The sequence below is a fragment of the Podarcis liolepis genome (assembly GCF_965112155.1).
Source record: "Podarcis liolepis genome assembly, chromosome: 2".
Taxonomy (NCBI): Eukaryota; Metazoa; Chordata; class Lepidosauria; order Squamata; family Lacertidae; genus Podarcis; species Podarcis liolepis.
Genome location: NC_139555.1, coordinates 13,810,268 through 13,826,021, shown reverse-complemented (window position 1 = coordinate 13,826,021; position 15,754 = coordinate 13,810,268). Strand labels below are relative to the sequence as shown.

Sequence of the window (15,754 nt, the reverse complement as noted above, 5' to 3'; positions counted from 1 at the left end):
GCCGGGCGTCACGCCACTCACGGCTAAACCCCGCCTCCCGCCTTCCCCTCCCGGCTCCGTGATTGGGCGCCGCGGCGGGAGGCGTGCCCTCCAGTTCGGGGCCGTGTCGGCGCCAGCTCCCTCCCCTCGCCAACCCTTTGGCGGTCACCGGTGGGGTTAGGCTGCCTCGTCACCGACTTCGCTGCCCCCCGCCCCGCCCACCCCTCTGGCGCCACTTGGGTTCGCCTCCCCCCGTCGGCCAACATGAGCGGTAAGGACGGGACCATCGCGGGCGGGCGGGGGGCGCCGCCTCCCTCCCCGCGCCCCGCCCCGCCCAGCCCCCCGGGCGGAGGGACCCGGGCGGGGGAGGGGTAACGAGCCCGGCTGAGGGGAGGGCAAGCCGGGCGGGAGCCGCCGAGGGCAGGGGAAGCCCTTCGGGGAGGGGCCCGCGGGAAGGGGAGCGGGGCTAGTGCATTGGGGGGTGGAGGAAGCGCAGGAGGAGGAGGGCGGCAAGTCGCCTCAGGGACCAGGGCAGGGCCCAGCGCGCGGGTGTGCCGGGGGGGTGTCCAGGGCGGGACCAGGTGGGGGCAGGAATACGGCTGGGGGTGGGAATTTCCCGGCGGAAAGGAAGGAAGGAGCAGCCGCCGCCGCCGCTCCTCCACCACCGGAGGAGCCTCCGTCGCCGTGCGGCCCAAAGCCGTGAGGCAGAAGCAGGCGCTTGTCTTGTGTTTAAAGGAAAGGGAAAATAGGTTTCCTTCCCTGCGCGACTTGAGCTGGGGCTCAGGCTGCGGTAATCCTCAGAATAACCGAGGTTAGTGAAGGAGCGGCGGAGCGTTCCTGAGCATGTGCAGAGTTGCTTTCCCTCACGAGGTTGCCCGCATGGGGCGGGGGGAGGGCGGCAGGAGTAAGTATAGCTTGGCTAAGCACTTTGCTTCCGAGGTGGAGCATGAGGGTGGTGTGTTCGAGCCCCACGTTGGGCGAAAGATTCTTGCATTGCAATGGGGTTTGGGCTGGAGAGCCTCGTGGTCCCTTCCAACTCTACGATTTGGTTGACAGAAACTCAAGAGAGGCCTAGGCCCATATGCCAGACACACATCTCCTAAATATAGGAAGGCAGCCTTCAGGAACTTACTGCTGGTTCTTTTTTAAAACAAACCCATGCACACTTGGATTTCCCAGATAATTTCTCCTGTTCTGTCTTTTCCATAAACTGTTTGGGGCCTTAAAATAAGGTTGTATTCACTTGGAACCCCTCAATGATTAGGACTTGAAACTTTGCTTGGCAAGCTTTGCTATACACTAAGAGTATGCAAGGCTTAGAGCAGTGCAGAGCTCCTTGTTGGGTCAACTGCAAGTCAGAAGTTTGCATAACTCCTGCGCCACTTGGGACTGACTCATGCAGCTGCTTCCCCAGGTCCAGACAGATGATGATGATGATTTTTTTTTAATGGCTTCATACCTGAAAGGTATGAAGGGGGTTCCAGGGTATCTTGATACATCACTACCAAATAAAGAAGTGTGTTTCAGCAAGGAGGATACCTTTTTTCTTATAGCGGCATGCCACCGAAAATTAAAATTTTAGTGACATGTTGTGAGGAAGGCTGTTAAAAATAGGCTTGATAATTCCCCATGGGGGAAACCCCCCCCCCCATATGCAAGTGTAAAGGGCACTCTGAGAATATTGGGTGGTATTCCCAACTGAGTTTTAAATACTGAAACATGGAAAAAGCTGTTCATGTTGTATATGGTAGTATGGGAGCACAGAGTCTATTGGATCTGCTAAGAAGATGGTTTTCCACCTGGCTTTCAGCCTGAGTTGTTTGCCAGATTTGCTATTTAATGTGCGTCTCTAGAGCTTGAAAAATTGCTTCTATACCAGTAATGAGGAGGAAGTGATCCTTGTGGTGCAAGAGATGTGACAATCCTTGAGTCACCATTTCTTTGCCTAGCCTGCTTTATGTGGTGGTTGTGAGTTTGTAGAGCAACAATTATGATTACCGGTAACAACAGCTTGGTTCAGTGAGGAGAGGCCATCTTATTTTCACATATGTGACAGCAGCTCCTCCCACTACCCTGCCACCGCCATCTGACTTAATTTTTCATTGATGATACATGATGCATATCACCCCCTTCTGGTATGTTGGTTGGTGCCCTTTAAAGGCTAACTGAGATGTTATTGTTGCATTTGTACCCTGCCCTTTCTTGAAGGAGTTAATGATATCATTCCTTCTCATCCTCTGAACAGTTCTGTGAGGTATGTCAAGCTGAGACTTGCTCAGGGATGCTCATAAACTTCGTAGCTAAGCAGGAATTGGAGTATGGGTCTTCCTGGTCCAATCCCAGCACTGTTCACTACACTAGTGCTCTGTTTTCTCTAACATCTGCCCCACAACACACTCTCTTCCTTCTGCTCCCCCGCCCCCAGACCTTAACTCAAGGTTAGCTCTTCAGGGTGCTAGATGCTTTTCAGCATATTTTCCAAAGGCAAGGTACTTATATTTTCCATTATCCAATACAACACCGGGTGCGTAACCATCATACTTTTGAGTTGTCTGCAGTGAAGTGAATTACTTAACAGTAACTACATACTTAGAATGCTCAGTCCCCATTTTTTAAATCTGTATTTTCAAACTGTGTTCTTCCTCCTGGTAGAGCTGCTTGCTTTATAGTGCGTGTTTGACCATTCTGTCTTCACTCTTTTCTTTTTTCCTTCCTGCACCCCCAATTCCCATGCAGACCATGATATTTCAGAAGAAATGGTTATTGTCAAAACTGAGAAGGTAGAAGAAAGCTGCAGTAATGATGGACGGAACTGTGAGGGCCAGGTAAGTGTGGGTTCTAAAATAGGCAATGGTTTCTGTGTGTATGCGGGGAGCTTTGATGAATATGATGATGAAACGTTCTCGTTTTCAGTTTCATTGGATTTAACAGTTTCATTTGCATTCCTCATGAACATTCTCTAAAATGTTAGAATTCTTGCAGCCTTTTGTGCTTGGAGACTGTGTAGGGGGGAAATAGAGCAGTGTTTGCAGTCATAGAAGATGGTGGGTTAATTAAAGGCCCCTCCTCCAAATTCTAGGAGTGCCCCTGTGAGCTTTAAAATTTGAACTTCCTCATTTAAGAATTGTTGGACTGTGCAGCTGTCTTACCCAGGGTGCCTTTGGTTTGTGGGTTCAGTGTCTGATCAGATGCCTGTGACCAGCAAGCAGGATTTGAGCACAAGAAGATGGCTTCCAGGATCTGGTATTTAGAAGTATTGCTGCCTCCAACTGTGGAGGCAAAGCATAGCCATCTTGGCTAGTAGCCTTTGATAGTCCTATCCTCCATGAATCTGCCTAATCCTCTTTTAAAGCCATCTAGGTTGATGGCCATCACTGCCTTCTGTGGGTTTTGAAGGCTGTTTGTGATTGAAAGTCACACTGTGGTGAAGGATGTATTTGTTAGAAATCTTCTTGGAGGTGAAAGCTGTTCTCCCTGCAGCTGATCTGTACTGTGCTTGTGAGTCCGATGTTTGCAGTCTCTGCTGCTTGTAGTGGGTGGTTCAACAGCTTCCAATAGGCTGTCTTGCTTGCATGCTCCTCCTTAGCTTTTCCTTGTTTTGTACAAACCCCCGGAAAGTGAGGCAAGTGCCTGACTCCTCCTCTCTCTGTCTTGTGTTCCCTGATAGGAGTCCCAGCCTTCCCCTCTGGCTCTGCTGGCTGCAACATGCAGCAGGATTGAATCTCCCAATGAGAATGCTGATGGATCACAGGGACAACAAGGAGGCTCAAATGAACTGGACCTCACTGCTGCAACTCATATCTCCCAGAATGCAAATGGTTGGCAACTAATTTCTACTCCCTCTGGGACTTCTGACTCCCCCAAAGACCAAGGGAACACAAGCAATGACGAGAATGATTCGTCATCCAAAAACCGACCTGCTACCACAGGGCAGTATGTGGTTACTACCACCCCTAACATGCAGGGCCAGCAAGTCCTCACGGGCTTGCCAGGAATGATACCCAGTATTCAGTACCGGGTGATTCCCCAGTTTCAAACTGTGGATGGCCAACAGTTGCAGTTTGCCACCACCCCTACCCAAGTCAGCGTCCAACAGGATGCCAATGGCCAATTGCAGATCATCCCTGGGACGAACCAGCAGCTCATTGCAAATCAGTCGGGGACAGGCAATATCCTGGCCGCCATGCCAAATCTTCTGCAGCAGGCTGTCCCCATTCAGGGAGTGAATGCCCTGTCAGGGCAGACTCAGTATGTCACTAATGTGCCCCTGGCTTTGAATGGCAATATCACTTTGTTGCCTGTCAATAGCATTGCAGCCAGTTTGGCACCCACTTCTCAGTCGGTTACTCTAAGCACCTCTGGCTCTAGCGAGAGTGGCTCTCAACCAGCAACATCTGGCGCCTCTGTCAGTTCCTCCAGCACGGCTGTGTCCCAGGCCAATTCTGCCGCTTTCTTTACCAATGCCAACAGCTACAATACCACTACCACAACAGGTAATTTGAGCATCATGAATTTTTCCACCAGCGGCACTCTGGGAACAAACGTTCAGGTGCAGGCGCCTCAGAGGACAGGAAGTGCTCAAAATACTGATGCTCTGCAGTTGGCTGGAGTGACAGTCCAGCAAGGGCAGCAGAAAGATGCTGATCAAAACCAGCAGCAGCAGCAACAGCAGCAGATCCTGGTGCAGCCTCAGCTTGTTCAAGGAGGGCAAGCTGGCCAGACTTTTACTACCCAAGATGCCTTGCAGAACCTGCAGATCCAGGCTCTCCCCAATGCTGGTCCAATCTTTATTCGAACACCCACTATGGGGCCAAATGGGCAGGTGAGCTGGCAGACGATTCAGCTGCAGAATCTTCAGGTTCAGAACCCTCAAGCTCAGACAATCGCCTTGGCTCCCGTGCAAGGAGTCTCCCTGGGGCAGACAGGGAGCACCAACACAACACTGACCCCCATCGCTTCTGCCTCTCTGCCCAGTGGCACCGTCACTGTAAATGCCGCTCAGCTTTCCTCTGTGCCAGGCCTTCAGACCATTAACCTGGGGGCCCTGGGATCTGGGATCCAGCTTCATCAGCTGCAAGGGCTTCCACTCACTATAACAAATGCCACAGGTAAGTGGGAGATTTTAGCAAGGCATATGGTTGGGGTTGAGATCAGTTTCTATTTTAGAAGGGCAAGTTTCTTCCCTTCATTGCTAGTGGAAATGCATTGGAAGTGTCAGTGCAAACATGCTGAGGATTGCAAATGAGGACACAAACTACAAAACGTACAGTTGCCTTTCCAGTTCTGAAAATGTCCAATTCAGTGTATCAGTGTATTTTCAAGGCTTTGCCGTATTATTACAGTGCCCAGTTGAGGGTTGTGTCATATTTGAGGGCCACCGTTTCAGAAAGTTTTAAAAATGTAAAAATTGTAGAATGTCCATATCTTTCCATGGCATAATGCCAGTTATAATAACATCATAAATTTACGTTGGGACCTTCCATGCAGACTATTTATTACTTCTCATTTTCTAATAATAATAATAATAATAATAATAATAATAATAATAATAATATATTCTATATACCCTGCCCATCTGGCTGGCTTTCCCCAGTAATATTCTAGGTAGATTTAGATGGCTGTTAATGCTATGATGGCTGCTTGCCTATAAATATACTTTTTGATGCTTGCGACTATGTAGAGAGCTGGCCATTTCTGGAGTGACCAGCCAAGGGGCAAAGCAGATCTGGCACACTCCCAGCAACCATTTTTGAAATAATAGAGTTGTGGAGGAGTGTAAAAAAAATGCTTCTCTTATTTATTTCTCCACAGAAGCTGCTTTTGTGTAGTATGATCTCATGTAGCTGCAAAATGTGTAAATACCAAATCTGAACCCAACACCTAGATCTTTTCCATCCAGTCACTTCCCTCCTTCCTGGTGGAGTGATGACCAGATGGAAAAGACCCTCAAGTTTGGCTGGATCCACAAAGCTGCAGCGCGCGCACACACACCACAGCATGATTAAGTAGTGCTACAGGGAAACACCTTCCACCCAGCTGCAGAAAATGTCCTAAAGCAAACCCTTGCACTCAAGGGCTACAGAGATGGCTGAACTCTTAGGCTTTGCCATGTTTGGAGGGTCTGAGGGCATGGGGAGAAATTGATGCCATAAGTGATTGGCTCTCCGCCTGGTTGCATTAACCAAGCTGTGGTTTGTTTATTTATTCTTTTTGAGGCTCCCTGTGTACAATCAGTCATTTAAATGTGGAATTTCCCTCCTTTTGTTCATGTAACGTAACAGTATAACACAAGATTTATACAGCCACTGGTTAGGGATCCAGTCACTGTGTTCCCGCATTCTGAGATCACTGTTTCCAAAGTTCACTGAGGATGCTTTATGCATTGTTAACTCCTCCCTTGCTCAGTGATATCAGTGGATGGCAAAGAATGTGCACGTAAAACCCTTGTGGCCTGGGAATTCAGGATTGCACATATGGAAGAGGAATAAGAGAAATTCCAGAAGCTGAAGAGGACGGGTGGGGGGAAAGAATAAACATGCTGTGTTGAGTCACAAATGCCAATGAGCTCAGAGTATCCCTCAAATAAGTGTGTCCAGGGTTGTAGCCTAGCTGTGTTACATTCATTCTTGTGACGTGATGTCGAATTCAAAAGATCTGAAACCATAAGATAATAGATATTTATTACATTAACTTTAGGATGAGACCTCTGGGACTTGGAAGCAGCAGAATTGTATCTTTTAAAATGAATAAATTGTATGCTGTTGACACAGGGCTAAACTGCATGTTACAGTGAAGCTTAGTATTTAGAGTTCCTAACATAATTCCCCTTTTCTAAAGTCTGAGGTATGGGCTGCTGAGAGGGAGATATAATCTCCCATATCCCTTAGTGCAGGCACCCCCAAACTCAGCCCTCCAGATGTTTTGGGACTACAGTTCCCATCAACCCTGACCACAGGTCCTGTTAGCTAGGGATGATGGGAGTTGTAGTCCCAAAACAGCTGGAGGGCTGAGTTTGGGGATGCCTGCCTTAGTGCTACTCAGATATTACTCACACACCTCAACTGCTATTGATTATAAGTGGAAAAACTTGTGGTTTAATCCAAAAAGTTTTCCTTTCTGTGAGGAGGAGGAGGAGCTCCAGGGAGACGGTTGGAGGGCGGTGCTGCTTTTACCAAAGATGATGTCCTTCACCAGACCTTGATAGTCAGATAGTCCAAGGATAGACCACATGTCACTGTGACGCTCTTTGTTGTTGTAGATGTCTGACCTATGTCTTCAATCATAGAAGCAAAATAATGTGTGAACCAACAGCTCATTGTCCTTGGCCATGGCTACTCCCAGGATCTGCAATGCTTAAAACAGGGATGGGGAATCATTTCATCTGCAGATGTTTCTGGTCTCCCAATTTACATCGCCACTGACTTGTTAGCCATTCTGGCTAGTGCTGATTGGAGCTGGAGCCCAGTAACATCTGGAGGGCCAGAGGTTCTATAGACTTGCTCTGAAACATGCACAGAAATGAAGGAAGGTTGCTATTGCTAAGATGTAGCTGGTAGGTGCATTGCCCTCACGAATGCAGATGTGGGTATAACACTTGGTTGCAATGCAGCCCAGTCTCAGCCTGCCTGTTACATATGATAGGTGTCAGGTTGTGGGTAATAACTGGGTTTTTGTGTCACATTATCTGCAAATATAAACCTTGTTTTGCATTTGCATGTCTTAAAAATGAGAATAAAGTGTTTTAGCCCTTTTGGTTGTAGTAAAAAGAAAACCTAAAGCAGTGGTGGCCAAACTTGGCCCTTCAGCTGTTTTGGGACTACAATTCCCATAACCCCTGGTCACTGGTCCTGTTAGCTAGGGATGATGGGAGTTCTAGTCCAAAAACAGCTAGAGGGCCACGTCTGGCCACCATTGAAGTGTCTGACCTTAAGTTTTCCAGTAGTACAGGCATGTTCAAAGTCTGTTTCGAGGGGGCCTAATCTGGCCACCGGTCAGTTTAATCTGGTTCCTGTGGCAGTTTATTTCCTGGGGTAAAATCCTAAAAAACCATTGACAACTTCAACCCTAAAAAAAAAGGTCAAAAACTTTGGTTGGCCCTCAGAGCCCTTCACTTCATCAAACCTGGCCCTCTTTTTAAAAAGTTTAGACACCACTGGTCCTGAGCTGTGCAGTTTCCATCTGTTTCTCCTACAAGTCTCTTAGGCAATTGGACAAAGGATAGTTGTGTGAGCTAAGTTGAGATTTGAACTAGGAACTCATAACTGACCCTCACCAATTGGTGACATTAACCATTCAGATTCATAATCAGTCCAGCAAAGACAGGGCATTGCATACAGCAGCCTTTGCCAACTGGGTGCCATCCGGATATTTCAAACTACAGTTCCTGTCAGCCCCAGAACCATATTGAACAGGCCAACTCCATCAGGCCTCCTTGCTCACTCCATCAGTTCTGGGGTGAGAGACCAGCTCCATCAGGCACCTCCTGCCCCTGAACTGACAGCTGGTCATCATAGGAACTACTCTTTAATAATTGGTGCCTTAGTTCAGGTTTAGATTTTCCTCTTCCCTCCCTGTCCCTCTTCCCTTTAGTGTCACTTTTTTATTGTAAGCTTGTGGCGAGATAGGGTATGGGGTACAAATGCTGTAAGTAAATAAATAGGATAAAGGAGGTTTTTACGCAGCTATACAGTGTGGAGGTAGTTTGAATGTATATTTAGAAAGACAAAGAAAGGATGCAGTATGGCTATGATATCACTGTTGAAATGTGTAGCATTCAGAATGGCACAAAGGCTGCCATTTGTTACAAAGGGCCACTGGTGAGCAAAAAGCATGATTCTGTTGCAAACAGTCTACTCTTAAGACAGTAGATTAAAAACAAGACCATAGATTTGTATAAAGGTACTCTAAAACTAGCTGTTGGCACTCAAAATGTGCGGCCTTGTTTTGAAAGAGATCTAATACTGCTTGGAAAAAGTAATTCTGTTTGGAAAGCCTGTCTTGTTTGTTCTTGCTCCTATTTTGCATTGGTTTCTGGGAATGGAGCATGTTTAAACATTAAGTAGTGCATTTGAAAAGAAGTCTCTCCAGTGAGTTGGAGAACCAGAGAATGATTTTAAAGTGTTGCCGAGTTTAGCTTCTCTTTCTTTCACAAAGGGTAATTAAGCTGCTTTGGGAAAACTGTTTTTGTAACGTGCAGAACTGCAGGTGAGGTTTTTGTTCTTGGCATCTTTCCACATAGCTGCTTGTTTGCAAATGTGTCCCTCATTAGTAGTCATGGTTTAGTGTACATCCTGCTTCTCTCACATTGTGGTGTATCAGATTTTCATGCTGAGAGGGCTAGATCACATTCAGATTATTATAAGAATATTGTGTCCTCAAAAATACGTTGAGACAGTCTGAACTCTGCACCAAGGAAAGTGAAATTCTGTAGCCCACAAAAATGGCATATTTACTTAATTTATTTTTGATTAACAGTTTCTCATTCTGTAAATCATGGGCAAGGATGTTTCCAGGGCAGTAAAGTTCTGCCTTCTGACCACAGGAAGCCTTATTGAGCAATTCGTCTGGCTGCTGAGATTTCTGCAGGCATTGCCCACACACTTCAAACATATATTCACAGCCGCAAGGGGTAAATTAAAACACCTTTTTTATAAAAAAGGGGGGGGGCTCAGCTCCCTACAAAGCTGAATTCAATGCCCATTGCCACTTTTCTGCATTCCTGCATGTGCACAGCCCGTTTTGAGCCTACTGAATGTGATGGTAGAATATGGGGTAGTTGAGAACAGGGCATGGTTGTCGTGCCTCCAGTATGTGCCTTATTTTGGTTTCTTTGAATGCTTGTTTTGACACAGTCCTTCATGTTATAGCTGCTTTTAGCCGTTCATTTCCTTTCCTCTTCTCTGACTTCCCTTGGAGTTGCCAGCATCCTATTGACCTGATGCAGGGTTTCTCAACTTGGGTTTCCAGCTGTTTTTGGACCACAACTCCCATCATCCGTAGCTAGCAGGGATGATTGGAATTGTAGTCCAAAAACAGCTGGAGACCCAAATTTCGGGTCCCATCCACCTGTCACTTTTGGCCATCTTAAGGTGTGATTCATCATGTAGGTGAGACTAGTCAAACTACTGTTTTAGTGTAATCCAGGCCACTTCCGGTGATAGAACCCCACATTGAGTATGGCTTACTAATATTCAGCATGATGATTAGCCAACACTGAGCTAGTTTGCGAAATTAAAACACACTGAATGGCAAGTTTGAAGAGAGACAAGGATGTTGGTTAAAGAAAGAGCAGTGAGCCAAAAGGCGAAAATTATATTTAATTCATTCTGCTCAACTAGAGAGCAAATGTATTCCAAGGGATAATTCATGGTAGCCATGTGTGAGGTTTAGAACAATTATTATGTTTTATTTAAAAACTAAAAAAATATATCAAAGGGAGCATATATATGAGCTGCAGTTCATCATGCTTGTGAAATAATAAGTAAGTTTTGCAGATCACAACACATATGCGTTGTGTCCCAATTATTTCTGGCATGGTTCTTCAAATAAAGCAAACTAGAAAGTTAAGCTTCTGAAATCAAGTTGTTTGTTCAGGAGCTAACAGTGCAACTTTCAACTTCTCTGTGGCGAGATGTGGGGCTCTTGCCTCTTTTAGTGCACAAAATATTTAATAAGTGAAGTGTTTTTTAAATAAGGAAAGAGTGTTTGAGTACACAGAATGTCTAGGCCCGAAGACAACTCTGTTCTTTCAGTGGCTCTGCACAAACGTTCATTGTGCCGTTAGGCCATGAACAAGGCACTAAGGCAAATTGCATGACTGTGTTCTAGTTTGGGTGCTTGCTTCCTTTCAACCCAAAGGTGACTAGGAATCTGTGTCCCTCCAGATGTTATTGGACTACAACTCCCATAAGCTAATGTTGGCATTTAATCGTGTTGATAGTCCAGTGGAAGACATTTATTTGTAAAACTGTTGTGCAAGGGATGAGACTTTAAAAAGTTATCTTGGCATAGATATTTCTTCACAGCTGGATAGCTAAGTTGGTTAGACCAGTGGTTTTTAACCAGTGTGCTGTGGCACCCTGGGGTGCATTGAATGATGGTCAGGGGTGCCACGGGCAGCACTGGCCTCTGCCCCTCTTTCCTTCCCTCCCTCTTCTGATGCCTTCTTACATCTCTGCCTCCCAAAGGCTTGCACAGCTGTTTATTGCAGCAGCCCTGGCTATAAGCTCCACAGACGAATGGTGTCTCTGGGAGGCACCTCTCTCTGGGGTGGGGGTGGGGTTGCAGTTCAAAGACCAGGGGCGGCAGCAGCAGCTGCCCAGAGGACTCCCAAGGAAAGGGGAGAGGAGGCTGAGGGAAGACTCCACAAGGGTGTTTGAGAAAGGGTGGGAGGCTGCCAGCTTTGCAGGCAAGGGGTGACATAACTGGGCTCCTGAACCCCATAGGGGTGCCACAGAAAGAATGCAGTTGGTAAAGGGAGCTGTAGACTCAAAAAGGTTGAATACCTCTGGGTCAGAGCATACTGCTGATAACACCAAGGTCGCAGATTTGATCCCCATATGAAACAGCTGCATATCGGGTTGGACTAGATGATCCTCAGGGTCAATTCCAACGCTATGAGTCTATGCTTTCTGTAAGGGATGTGCTATGGGTGAGTTCATCAATGGGAAGCCACATGGTTCCCTTGGATTGGAGTGTAGGAGAGAGACCCATGAGCTTTGCATTGACACAGAATTGCCCCCATCTACTCTCCTGATAGGGATGCAGGTGGCACTGTGGGTTAAACCACAGAGCCTAGGGCTTGCCGATCAGAAGGTTGCCGATCAGAAGGGACGCGGGTGGCGCTGTGGGTAAAACCTCAGCGCCTAGGACTTGCCGATCGCATGGTCGGCGGTTCGAATCCCCGTGGCGGGGTGCGCTCCCGTTGCTCGGTCCCAGCGCCTGCCAACCTAGCAGTTTGAAAGCACCCCTGGGTGCAAGTAGATAAATAGGGACCGCTTACTAGCGGGAAGGTAAACGGCGTTTCCGTGTGTGCTGCGCTGGCTCGCCAGAGCAGCTTTGTGACCCGGAAGTGTCTGCGGACAGCGCTGGCTCCCGGCCTCTAGAGTGAGATGAGCGCACAACCCTAGAGTCTGTCAAGACTGGCCCGTAGGGGCAGGGTACCTTTACCTTTACCTTACTCTCCTGATAGGGACGCAGGTGGCGCTGTGGGTTAAACCACAGAGCCTAGGACCTGCCGATCAGAAGGTTGGCAGTTTGAATCCCCGCAAAGGGGTGAGCTCCCGTTGCTTGGTCCCTGCTCCTGCCGACCTAGCAGTTTGAAAGCACGTCAGAGTGCAAGTAGATAAGTAGGAACCGCTCCAGCGGGAAGGTAAACGGCGTTTCCGTGCGCTGCTCTGGTTCGCCAGAAGCGGCTTAGTCATGCTGACCACATGACCCGGAAGCTGTGTACCAGCTCCCTTGGCCAATAAAGCGAGATGAGTGCCGCAACCCCAGAGTGGTCCGCGACTAGACCTAATGGTCAGGGGTCCCTTTACCTTTACTCTTCTGATGGCAGTTGGCGGGGGGGGGGGAGTTCATATATAACACAGCAAGCACTGAATTTGTGCTATCTTGTTCATGGCAAACTTTCCAAATGGCTGGCCATGATCACCACATTAAACATAAAGTTAAAGGAATCCTGGTAACACATGGTAAAAACAATAACAACCTGACACATTTTAATCCTTCCTCTTGCATTCTTCCTTAGCTCATACTTGAAGTATGGGGCAATACTGGCTTCTTTTGTTGTTGTAACACTCCAGTCTGCTTTGTGAACATGTATGCTGGCACCAACCCTAAAATAAAGCTGTTGAGCAAAACTCTCTTTATTTGGAGGAGAGGTCCTCAGAACATCTAGTCATTTGACACAGCATTGACAGGTTTTTGGCTTTTAGTCCCAAGTTACCAAATTTTTCTTATTGATGACTCTGCAATCTTTTAGACTTCGAGTCTTAGCACTTCATGCAGAATGAAGAAAGTGTTAATTTTGTGTGTGCATGCAATAAAGTAGAGAGATCAGTGTTTAGCAACTTTGTGAACTTTGACCAGAGGATTCTTGGGCAAGAACTGCCCTCTGCAGCATGCCCTCATTTTCTCCTTTCAGTTCTCTACTCAGTGGATGATAAGCAGGAAAGACACCGTGAGAGGGAGGATAGCTGAATTAGGCTTCTTGGTTTTGAGGATTAGCTGGTTTCAGCTTGCCTAACAAGAGAAGTGGCCTTAGTGACTGGGGAAGTTGCTTGTTCCTGACCTCCCCAAGCTAGCAGCTGTAGCCTTTGAAGGCCTTGAGTTGCAGCCCTCCCTGCACCTTGGCCAACTCTACAGATACCCTTGTTGGATTTATCCGTAGCCCCACCTCACCCTAAGAGGTTAGAGTTCAGACTTCCCTGGGGCATCCTGCTTCTCTTCCAGCTCCAGTTTCATTGAATCTGATTTCTATCCAATTAGCCATTTGCTACTACTTTGGTCTAGCTAGCCAAAAACTACCCGTGACGTTGTTGGAAGGGTTGGCCTGTAATTGATAGCCACATGGGCACTTCCTAACTTCTTTATTCTTTAAATGTTTCTGGGTGGCAAACTGTGGTATACACTCATTTTGTCTTGATGGTGCAGGTAATTCAAACTGATCTGTCATCTACCTCTTACAAGTCAGACTTCAATATAGGTTCCTTTTGAGATATTAAAAGGAAAGGGAACTGGGGACTTTACAAGCAAAGAATATCACATAGTTTTTGAGTGGAGGGCATAATATTGTCTCCATTCTATTTAGTGATCTTGTATTGTAATGGAAATAGCCTTAGGAAATAAAAATGTGTGTGCCCTTAACTCTCAGCCTCACTTTGTTTAGAATTGCCCCTGCAGATGAATCAGCCAAAGCTTTGATTAATCTGCGGTTTAAAGCTTGCTTTCATAATATTTTTTCTTCAGCCATCATCTCTGCTACTTGCAATGAATTGGATCTGGATTGTGAGCTGGTATAGGGAACCTTAGGGAAGTGAGGTGTATTATTGTCCAGATGTACACAGGCATTCCAAGTAAAAAGTAAAAGAGCAAATGCCTGATAAGAGAACACCTGTGACTTCTACTTTAGTGCTGGAAGGTGCCTCGCAAGACGAAATTAATTCGTTCCGCAAGTTTTTTCTTCTTGCGAATTTTTCGTCTTGCGAAGCACCGTTTCCCATAGGAATGCATTGAAAATCAATTAATGCGTTCCTATGGAAACCGCTTGCCAGGCTGGCGGTGCGGAGAAGGGCTTTTCTCCCCACCGCAAGCCTTCAGGACAGGTACGGGAACAGAGGGGAAGGGGCGCAGCGCTTCTCCTCTGTTCCCGGGGCTTGCGGTGGGAGGAGGGTTTTTCCTCCCCACCGCCAACATTCAGAACAGCATTCTGAATGTTGGCGGTGGGAAGGAAAACCCTCCTCCCACTGCAAGTCTTCAGGACAGCCATCCGAAGGCTGGCGCGGGGAGAAGGTCTCTCCACCCCACCGCCAGGCTTCGGAGGAGGTCCGAGGGCAGTGGGGAAGACGCGCTGCGCTTCCCCGCTGTCCTGGAGATTTCCCTATGGGCTTTCTTGCGAAGGAAGCCCATAGGGAAATTCGTTTTGCGAAGCGCCTCCAAAACGGAAAACCCTTTCGTCTAGCGGGTTTTCCGTCTTGCGAGGCGTTCGTCTTGCGGGGCACCACTGTAGTCGAGTAATTGGGATCTAGAATTTTCTGTACCCCTCTTTGCGTATCTTCTTTTGAGGCTTGGAAATTGAAACAGGAGTTGGGGCATGCTGGGGCTTGTGCAGAGACTGCACTTTATCCCTTGGCTGCTAGAGGGCATTGCCGGTTTTGACTTCAAGATAAAACTCTCAACAAAATAAGAATTAAAGAATCCAGGAGCAATTTGCCCAAGTGAGGATTTGTCAGGAAACAACTACCATCTGCACCAAGGCATGGATTGAGAACCTTAGGTGCAAGAGCAGGCAACAGGCATGGCCCTCCACAATTCTGTATGTGGCCTTTAGGATTCTCTCCAATCCATATCTGCTACCAGCCCTCCTTAAGTACTTTGCTTGCCTGGATGGAGAGGTGTGTAGAAACATCTGTGGCCGGAATGCAGCCTTTATTCTGGCCCTGTCCACCCACCACTGGCATGCACTCCCCCCAAGTTACCCACAAGGAAATACAGCCCTCAAGTTGAAAAAGGTTCCTGCCTCTAATGTAAGGTAATGTGGGGACAAAAGGCAAGGCAAATAAGCCTTAAAATGCAACTTGTTTATAAGTGTACAGCAACAGACGCTGGAGGGCAGAATTCAGATTCCTAGAAGCCGGCGTCAGGTTCTCATATTCCATAGATTCCCGCCTCCCCAAACTCTCCCCTGGTGTTAGAAATAAGATACGCAATCTTGAGTAACTTCATAGTCCTAACTGCAAGCAAATTAAGCCAGGCATCTGGACACATATAAGTTTTACTGAGAGCTAGAACCCCAACACAGATTTTGAAGACTGGTGTATGCCAACGTCACTGTCTTCAGTAGGTCTCAAATCTCAGTGTAGTCCTCAAAAAAGGTTCAGTAACTAAAGTGAAGTAATCTTACTCAGAACCAGCTCCACTAGTTCTGTCAGATGTTTCTATGGCTACAAGAAACAGCAAATAAAAAAGAATGGGCACATTTTAACTTGTGTTGGATCCCAGTACCTAATATTGCAATTTGCTTGGCACATGAATCAAACTAGATTTGAAGCTCATT

The 15,754-nt window shown here is 47.1% G+C and overlaps 2 protein-coding genes across 4 annotated transcripts in view; both read left to right on the top strand.

Moving 5' to 3' along the window:
- Nucleotides 1-15,754, top strand: part of PRR13 (proline rich 13) — a 114,849-nt gene that overhangs the window by 30,090 nt on the left and 69,005 nt on the right. The window lies entirely within an intron of this gene.
- SP1 (Sp1 transcription factor) overlaps nt 78-15,754 on the top strand; it is a 29,271-nt gene continuing 13,594 nt past the window's right edge. Inside the window, exons 1-3 of one of the 3 annotated variants that reach the window (XM_083490008.1) lie at nt 78-250; nt 2,716-2,804; nt 3,647-5,087. In XM_083490008.1, coding sequence (XP_083346134.1) covers nt 244-250; nt 2,716-2,804; nt 3,647-5,087 — 1,537 coding nt within the window. In that variant the 5' untranslated portion in view covers nt 78-243. Of the gene's footprint in view, nt 251-587; nt 791-829; nt 1,446-2,715; nt 2,805-3,646; nt 5,088-15,754 lie in introns of those variants that run through there. The other 2 variants (XM_083490009.1, XM_083490007.1) reach the window with 2 other exon arrangements.